At 30.6% G+C, this 10,215-nt stretch overlaps 1 protein-coding gene across 1 annotated transcript; it reads left to right on the top strand.

Moving 5' to 3' along the window:
* The first annotated feature begins 8,418 nt into the window (after nt 1–8,418).
* On the top strand, nt 8,419–10,013 carry LOC122591691 (putative two-component response regulator ARR13). Its single transcript, XM_043763941.1, has 5 exons — nt 8,419–8,683; nt 8,760–8,836; nt 8,933–8,969; nt 9,089–9,191; nt 9,398–10,013. Exons 1-5 carry the CDS (start codon nt 8,419–8,421, stop codon nt 10,011–10,013), a joined length of 1,098 nt encoding a protein of 365 aa, XP_043619876.1.
* Nucleotides 10,014–10,215: the final 202 nt, after the last annotated feature.

The raw sequence follows: 10,215 nt of genomic DNA, 5'->3' as shown, positions 1-10,215 counted from the left end.
AAATTTCTTTAAGGACACCCTACCAAAAACAATGAGAGATGACTTTACTGATCGATGACTTCATTAACTCCAACTTTGGATAATAATAATAATAAGTGATATGTAAGCTGATTCAAACTACAAATCAACATACTTGAGATAATTCACATAATCTTTAAATCTCTCATGCCATTATCTCTATATACTAAAAACTAACTTATATTTTAAAGTATCAATGCATAAGTTGCAACTTAACTTATAACTATCAATGCATTAGTTACAATTTAGCTTATAAAATCATTCTATACTTGCATTTACAATGACAAATTATATGGTACGTACAACCAGTGTTGTAAAACTCGGCCAACACCGCCTGGAACTCGAACTCCCCCTTGGAATCAGCTTTCTTCACAAGTTGGGTCTGACTGAATCATACTAAAACTCAATTATCATTCAAAACTTGGGTCAACTTTGGTCAAAAGTCCAACTAGGCCTATACTTGGACGACTTTAAAAACTTTGGTCAACTTTATTTTTCTCTTTAAAAAAAACTTTTAAAAAAATCTTAAAATAAAATCTCAAAATAAAATCTCAACTCATAAAGGAAAAAACTCTACCAATTGGCTCACTCGACATTCATAGGTAATATCTATATCTATACTTCCATATTAATGATTATATTTTGAAAATCATAACTTTAGGATATGTGATTTACCAAACTATTCATTCTTTATCTTAGTTTTCTGGAATGTAACTATCTTTGACCGAATGTTTATAGTAGGAAAAAATAAAGTTGTGTGTATTGTATGTAAGTAACTCGAAAAAATGTTTATTGTATGTAAGAAAACATATGTATCAACCATATGCAGGTGCCCAATGGCGGATCTAGGAATTCGATTGTATAGGGGCAAAAAAATTTCGTAACGACTAAATGACAAAAATATACCGCCACATCAAAGTAAAAGTAAAACAAGAAGTTTTCAATAAATTAAAAAATTATAAGTTACATAACTAATATATAGTCAATCTTCATTAAACTCATAATGTGTAGACGATAGCAAAAGTTATATGCTCTGTAGGGAATAAAAAAAATTCCATAACAATTATATCAGAAATTCAAAGTAGTATGGTTTGGAGTAGTTGTTCCCTAATAATCATAAATTTGAGATAAATTAGATTTAAAATTAATCTTATTATGATAACATGAAAAATGACCAATTTCATAATTTACATTTCAACCCTCAAATTTCCAACTTTCTCCCAATATATGTATCTATATTTTAAGTCATAAAATAGATCAAGACTATATATATATTAATAGAGGAAAGTTTATGTAAAGCATTCTGTACCTATTTTAGTTAAAGCAGAGGGATTATATAAAATTAAGGGGAGGTTATGTAAAATTTAGAGGGCTATGTATGTTTATCAAATTCAAAGGTTTAATTTGTAACTTTTTTTAAAGTGACAATACTTAAGCTTAGGTAAAGTCTGTAGTACGAATCATTTTCCCATATTTTAATATTATACTATCATTTTATGCAATTCTTTTTCGTACGTACAAGATAGGCGTATCATGTTCAAGCTGTATTCAATTAATATTAAACTATTTCTAGATAATTGTTGGTTGATGAATAATAAAAGAGAAATTATCTATACTTCTATACTACTATATAAAAATTATATCTCTATATTGAAAAAAGTTTACAACTTTAGGACATGCAAAATTACCATTTTACCTTTAATTAATTAACTTACACAACCATTCCATAATTTTTTAAAAGATATTCACTATCCTTAAAAATCAAATATCTTTGTATCAATTACCAACACCACTTGTCGCCGACGCCACCACATTCCAACTAATGTCATCGCCGCTGTATTGCGCGGGTACCATGCTCGTAAAGTTTGTATAAAACTCAAATTCTTATCAAACATAGTTAGGATTCCGTATCTTTCAAAGTTTTATTTATCATTTAATTATTTGGAGTGAAAAAAATATAAACCTTTTTTTTTGGTGTTTTGAGGTCCCAATTTATTCTGCAATGTGGATTTGACCAACTAACACACTGTTTTTTCGATCTCGACCTGACTTGACATACTAACAAACTCGTTTTTTGATGTCGAACCGAACTTGATTCGACCTGACCAACTAATACACTCGCCTTTTTTATTTACATAAATAAAAAATAAGGATCTACCTAATCTGGAATCTTGAATTTGGCACTGCCTCTACCAATGGTCGTCGCCGAACATACTATCATACTTTTTTCAAATCCCCCTAGAGCAGTGGGCTGGTCATTTAATTATTAGCCCAGTTGCATGAGGGCTAACTAAAATATGATGTAGCAAGTCAAGTCTCCTAATGGGCTATCCAGCACTCCAATACCTTATACTTAAAGAGTTAAGATTAGTTAACAAGCCTGTATTTGTTTTAGGCCCAAAACTCCAAAAGTTCATCTTCGACGCATTCTAAACTTCTAATCATGGACCATTTAGCCCAATTCAATTTAATTGTTTATAACTATTTTCAATTTAATTATTAATTGATAATGAGTAAGTAGGGTCAGATACTAAGGTGTGAGGTGGTAGGAGGCAAGACGCGAATACGAACAAATCCCCGTGATTCCCGACGGAAAAGAAGCTGGTAGTGGTCAGCATCACAAACAGCAAGGCATCACACCAGTTTTCGTATCCATTGGTTTCTTTTGGTTTGGTTGTTTTGAACTTTTTATACTCTTTGCTTTGTATATTTTTTTTTTTTACTTAAAAAGAAAATACAAACAATTACTGTAGTAGTTTGTTTTATTTAAATTGATAATTAAGGTAAATATCTGGATTTACATTGTAGATATTTAGAGAGCCAAACCTCTTACTTTTTCTTTAATTTACATCATCTAGTATCCACTTTAAATATGAATTTTAGTAAAATGAAGATTCCTCAAGTTAATAGATTTTGACATTTAAATTAACTTCTGGGCCAAAATTCAATTATCATAAATGAATCTCTCTTGATTATAATCCAACAGTTACGATTTCTATAACTTGACCCCTCAAGTTGTTTTCAACTTGAAGGAATCTCCATTCAATTTAGTAAGCATATCGTCAAGATAAAGGTATATTTAAATTGTAAGAAATTGTTGTATATAGAATTGTTAATTATTATATATATATATATACTTTAACTATATGCACTTTATATCTTTAATTAGTTTCAAGTGCATATCTTTTTTATCAAGAAGCATGTCGATACAAAGTGTTTTTGAAATAAGATAAAAGAAATTTAAAACTGAAAAAAATAAACTTTTTCCATTTTATCATTTTTGTGACAATTCATATATTTATATCATATTTAAAACTCCCCCCCCCCTTCCTCTTAACAAAAAATGTTTATGTTAGAAAGAAAAAAAGTAAATGAGATAGGAATCCTCTAATCGCATGTATCATTTTGTTACACCCCATAGAACTTATTTCTATCAATTCATTATCCTCGATCACATATAGATTACAAGATATAACTTCTTTACTTATTTTTGACACCTTTTAAACTTTTGACCTTTAGCATTCATCTATAGGTCCCGTAAATACATGATGATGGTTGCACTGAGATTTCACCCATTGATAGAAAAATGTTGAGTAAATTGCAAGGTTGGTTCATGTGGTTTGTTCATTTTTGCAATGAGTATCTCATTTTCGAGTATCGTTGTAACGAGGTCCATATTTTGATATTTTTTTTCAAAATTGGTCATTTAAAAAAAAAAAAAATCACAAGTGCGAATCTTGCAATCAACACATAGAGATATTTTTTGATTTAATTCAAGTGATTGCAACATACAGTTGTTTATGTGCCAGGTCCGTAATTAGTAAATTTAGTTAAAATTTAAAAAATTAACAATGAAGATGCACTTTGTGTATATATATATATATACTTATGTTTTGTAAAACAAATATTAAAATAAAATAAGTATTAAAGTAAATCAAATAAAAGAATAAGTTTTTTCTTCACTGAAAATCGATCATCGTGCATCATCAATATCATCCTGCATCAATATATATACTTATGTTTCGTGAATTTTCTTGCATCAGTTTTATCATGATCTAAGAGTCAAGATATTGTCTTATTTGTTTTACCTTAATACTTGTTCTACGATAACCAAACTCTCTCCTTCACTTTATATATATATATATATATATATGGAAGAAGAAAATATGAGGCTGTTAGGCACCTAAGTTGGGTGAAAAACTCACCACATACCTTTTTTTAAACCATAAAAATCATGGGGGGTCAAGCATTAATTCAAATATTAAAATATTGGTATGTGATGGGTTTTTCACTTAAGTTGGGTGCATAACAACCCCATACTTACTTTTTTTTTCTCTCTCTATATCTCTCTCTCTATATATATAAACTAATTGATATATAAACTTTTATTATTAGTTAAGATTTAAAAAAATAAGAGATTGTATTATAGGGAATTTGCTATTTATTAAAAACAAACGTGTTTGAATAATATAAATGTGATATCTGGTATTTTAGTACCCTATCTAATATATTAAACATTTATGCCGTTGGTGAATTAATAAGTACTAATTATTAAATATATGTGAATATTTATTTTAATATAGAGGTTAACAATTTTTTTTTTTGATATATTTTTGTATATTAAGTAATATAGTTTGTTTTCTTTGGAAATAAATATTAATTAGTATGTGGATTGAGTTACCATAATCAATAGAAAGATTTATAAGTTTTAGAATTTTTTTTCTAGAAATATTTATTTAGTAATCCAGTTATTAATAATCATAAAAAGTTAAAAAAAATTAATAATTGCATTTAAATAAAGTTTTTTGTAAGGTTTATTTTTTTACGAAAAATCTGGAATGTATACTTTAGTCATAAATTACATAAAAATATATAAGTTAACAAGAGTTTTTATTTAAAATTATTAATATAACTAATTTTAGTTTCTTTTTGTTGGTCCATATTTTCTAATTAATATTTTTAATTATGACACATGCAAAATTATATATAAGAGTTTTTTTCCGAACAATTAGTCGGTATACAATATCAGGAAAATCTTACTGTATAATGGTGAAGCTTTGCACGTACCCTAGAGGCCAAGATATCGACTATGGACACGTTACAAGTATTTGGAGGGAAAAACCTCAATGTTTGTCATCCCTAAGGATGAAACTCAAGAAGAGATAATTAAGTTTTTTAAAGTGGTTATTAATCTTTGATCTTGAGAAAATCCATCAGAGTTTGAATCTCACTTCCTACATTTGTAGAAATGGATTATTAGGGGGGTTTCGAAAGGCCTATATTTCATCCTAGGCATGCGTGGTTCGAGCACCGCATACTGTCCAATTGGATGTCACTGTGGTATTTTGAATGTTAACATCTAACTACTAACTACTAATTCGTTGTTAAAAAAAAGTGCTTAGTTTAATATTGTTATATATATATATATTATATATAGAGAGAGATAAAGATAAATAATGATATGTATTATCAAGAGTTAATTGCAAATTGGTTCTTGTAGTTTGTTTATTATAGTAATATGAGTCCCTTTTTGGTTTCATTAGCAATGGGGGTCCCTTATATGTTATGTGAAAAGCTGACATTGCCACTGCACGTGATGGCCACGTGCAAACTTAACATCATCCGTTAACGGTCCCGTTGAAAAGGGACAAATCTTGCAAAACATTCTCAAAATAGGGACCTTCATGACAACGATACTTGAAAAGAGAACCCCATTATATGCAAACCACAAGGACCAATTTTCAGAATGTTTATCAAACTTGGTCCATTTTTGACGGATCCGTCAGAAGGTAGCATTAAGTATGCACGTGTTCAACATATGCAAGGGCGTTTTCCGTATTTTGCTGCCTCACCAGCCCCCACACGTGTTCAAAATTTCTGTGAAAACTAAAAAATTTGCCAAAACACACTGTGATCTGAATTTAACACAATGTGTTTTAATTGTGTTTTCTAAAAGCACAATGTGTTTTTATTGTGTAATCTAAAAACACATTGTGTTAAGTTTTATATCACAATGTGTTTTTGATAGAACGTGAAAATCAGAAAATTGTTTAAACAAACTGTGATATATAAACTTAACACAATGTGTTCTTTAAGAAAAAAAAATTGTGTTAAATTCAAATCACAGTATGTTTTAACCAGTTTTATAGTTTTCACGAAAATTTTAGTTTTCAATTGATCACGACCCACATTATTGAATAGTGTCCACATTATTGAATAGTGTCTTTTAGGAAGACTTGAAACTAGTGTTAAGAGACACACACTTAAAGTCATACTTCAAGGGCTTTCATGGAGTAAATGACACACAACATCTTTATATTCAATATACTATACGTACCGATCGAAGAGCATTTTCGACAGATTTTCTTCAATCCCAATAACAATCAACGAGCTTAGTCCGGAGTATAGGTTAGCCACAAATTGTTTTTTATTTATATGTGATTCAATGTGATAATTTTGTTTCCAATATAAAGTGTTCAGGCGAGATTAGTTCTTACTTCCGTTAACATTCTTGCTAATTTTTTTTGAAAGATGTGGATCATTTGCTCGCAACAAGGGATCTAGCTTATGTTGTCTAATTAACCGGGATCATTTGCTAATACTTTAATAACCAATTAAGCAATATTATATTTTTCTTAATTTGTGAAATACATACGGATTTTAGCCTATCTAGCTAGCTATACAATGAGCTAGGTTCCTGCATGCTAACCTAGACAAACATATACGTACTCTAATAACAAAAAAGTTTCGATAGTTGAATTTATTGTTAGATATATACATGTTGAATATGTTGCGGACATTCAAAATTAGGAAAACAGTACAATCGAGACATGGGGAATTATTGAAGAAAAGAAAAACTCGTACGGGTAAAAAATGGAGGAATTTGATACTTGTACGAACTTTATCTTAATTTTTGTAAAACTACAAAGACTGTTGTCCATAATATCGAGATTTTCCAACTCGCGGAAAGCCGGTGATTTCAACACCAGTCTTAGCCAAAGCCTTGATTCAACAATCATTAAAACAAGTGAAGTCTTTTTACCTAACACATTCAAAACAGGTTTTCAAGCCTCACTCGAACATGTACTGACATACATGAAAACCGGTGTTGTAAACACGAGTGGCCAACTTGAGCCACGTATGTGAAGACAAGTGTTGTAGACACCGGGCTTCGATGATTTGGACAAGGCTGGTGTCTACAACATCGATCTTCGTAGTTTTACAAGGTTTCCAAAAAAAGTTCGTATAAACACCAGACCCCTCCATTTATTTCTTACTCGTACAAATTTTATGAAGAAAGTCGTTGGATGTACACACACCAATAATAGTAAATACCATTTATCAAGTAAAAACGGGTCTCCATGTTAAAGTAAGTGGATTGCAACGCAATGAATTGATCAAGCCAGGGAGGAAAATTTTCGATTGTAGTTATGGTTAGGTGCCTAGGTGGTTTAATTGTTTAAATGGACGAGGTCCTCGTCATGTACGACAACAGTATCACGAGTACAAACCTGGCTCATATATTTGTAGAAGAAAAAAATTGGCAAGGTTCAATTTCAGAGATGTTTTTGTGCTCTTTCCAAAGAGAAACATAACGGAAAATGCTGCAATGCCATGACAAAGATATAGTAAAGGTTAGATTTGAACTTATTTGGACTCTTTCAATAAACAAACAATTGAATTTTCTTGGCTTATGTAGAATGTATATATTCAACGAGCATGACTGTCTTTTCCTCAATTAAATATTACTATATTAATAATGTTTATACGTACTCTAACTATTTTTAATTGCAGGATTTGGTGCTCTTTGTTAATAAATTATTTGTTGTAAGAATTTGTGCTAGCTATATATAACAATTGATCAAACTCATTGACCCTACCTCAATTAGTTTTTAATTTCCTCCTATCATAACTTCTATACATATAGATGCGTATGTATATAGCTTATGTATATGTATATCCACGAATTTGCATACCCACTTGATGCATATTTTATGGGTGGAAAATTATTTACTCCTACCTTACATGATATAGAGAGAGAAAGAGAGCCAAGAAGATAGATAGATAGAGAGAGAACTTCATAATCTTTCTAAAAAGATCTATCTAGCTAGGGTTTTAAAGTTGTTTTTTTTTGTTATGTTTGTCTAAAGTCTTTAAAATCAATTATTCATTACAATAGTATGATTAGGGTTCTTTTTTAAAGTGGAAAGAGATGCAAATAATATATGTGAAAGAGAAACCCTAAGAATTGATGTGGCAAAGCTAGCTAGGGTAATAGGGTTACTTGTTTGAATCATTATAGTATCAATGAATTTACTCGGATTCTCGGATGATTGCAACATATTAGGTCTACCATACCGAAAATAGCAAGATCGAAGATAGACCAACATATTCTTAAGCATGGTGAGTAGTAGCAATGAATCAAAGTGTTCGAAGACAAGTTTGGATTCGATCTTGAATGACGAGGAAGGCAAGGAAGGAAGTGAGTCAAAAGAAGTAGTTGAGTTGAAGGATGGAGGGAGTTCTAGCAATAGTACGGTAGAAGAGAGCGATAAAAAGTCATGTGTCCGACCTTATAACCGATCTAAGTTACCTAGACTTCGGTGGACCAACGATCTGCATCTTCGTTTTGTTCAGGCAGTTGAGAGGCTAGGTGGACAAGATAGTAAGTAGCATAATCTTGATTTGACTTTGGAGATTATGATGGTTTTTTCTTGACAATTTTGTTTCATTTTGTGCAGGGGCAACACCTAAAATGGTTCTCCAACTTATGAATGTCAAAGGGCTTCATATAGCCCATGTCAAAAGTCATTTACAGGTTCTTTTCTTGCTAATTATAGAAAGTATTTAACTTTACATTTATTTTTTCTTGCTTAATATTTAATTTTGATATTATTTGTGTTTCTTTCATCAGATGTATAGAAGCAAGAAATTTGATGACACATGCCAAGGTATATATTAACTAATTATATTTAGACCCCAACGAACGATATATTAGCTAGGGTTCATCTCTAGATTTTGTCTTCCTTGATTTAAAATTGTGTATATTTATGTAAATTTCTATATATAGCAATAGGGGATCAAAGGATTGAAGGTGGAGATCATAATATATATAACCTGAATCAACTACCAATGCTTCAATGCTACAACCGAACATATGATTCATCCTTCAGGTAAAGCATATTACAAATCTGTTGTCAATCTCTTGATTAGTACAGTTTTTGACGAAAACGAAATTTATTGATACAGATAGATGTTAATTTTGTTGCTAGAAGTTTGGTTTCTGCACTTCTAGATTTCAAGTTTCTTGATGTTCTATATGTGTCTCGAGATTAGTTGAATAATTGTCCTTTTTTTTTCATTTCATTTTCTTTGGAAGATATGAAGATACACAACTATATCGTCATAACTGGATGCGTAATGCTTTGAGGGAGCAATATTGCTCAACTGAAAAAACAAAACCAAGATTTTATAATAACATGTATGCGGACAGAATTCTGGCAATAAACCACATGGGACAAGCAAATCACAAGTTCCACACTCATGAAATTCCTCACAATGAGCGAAATACTTCATACCGAATACATGATATAAATGATAAATTTAGATCAAGAACATGTGAGAAGATGGAGATGTTGCAAGGCCAATACCTTAATCAGCTGCCAAATAACACATTGAAGATGAATCCTTTCAACATTCAAGAAAATCGAAAAATAACTCTAGATTTGGAATGTAATGGTCTTGAGAAGAATAAAGGAGTAAAGAGGAAGGCATTTGATTTGAACCTTGATTTAAATTTGTCTCTTGGTGTCAATGATCAAGGAAACATAGAGAGCACCACGGTTAATGGAGACGATGGTGAAGGAGAACAAGGTAATATGTTGTCGTTGTCGTTGTATCCACCCTCTTTATCGAGAATCAGAAACAAGATTGATCATATCAATGATGATGATCAGAAAGCTAAAAGGGCAAGTACCCTTGATCTGACTATATGAATGAGACAAAGTGTTATATTCTAAGTGAGATCTTGAGGTACTTGTTCTAGATTATGCACTTGTAATTTTTTTGTTTCATCATGTTTTAAAGTTAGAAGAAAACCACCATATATGCATATTAGTCTTGTTTTATTGTTTGTCATTTCAGCTCACTTCCCTTTTGTTTGCTACTATATAGGTACATATACATGGATTATATTAT

Source organism: Erigeron canadensis, chromosome 3 (genome assembly GCF_010389155.1).
Source record: "Erigeron canadensis isolate Cc75 chromosome 3, C_canadensis_v1, whole genome shotgun sequence".
Lineage (NCBI taxonomy): Eukaryota > Viridiplantae > Streptophyta > Magnoliopsida > Asterales > Asteraceae > Erigeron > Erigeron canadensis.
This window is presented reverse-complemented; position numbering and strand designations above follow the sequence as displayed.

Coding starts and splice junctions, on each gene's coding strand:
- LOC122591691 (XM_043763941.1), top strand. CDS start 8,419: ATGGTGAGTAGTAGCAATGAATCAAAGTGTTCGAAGACAAGTTTGGAT. Junction 8,970..9,088: donor ATTTGATGACACATGCCAAG/GTATATATTAAC, acceptor TTCTATATATAG/CAATAGGGGATCAAAGGATT. Junction 9,192..9,397: donor ACATATGATTCATCCTTCAG/GTAAAGCATATT, acceptor TTTCTTTGGAAG/ATATGAAGATACACAACTAT.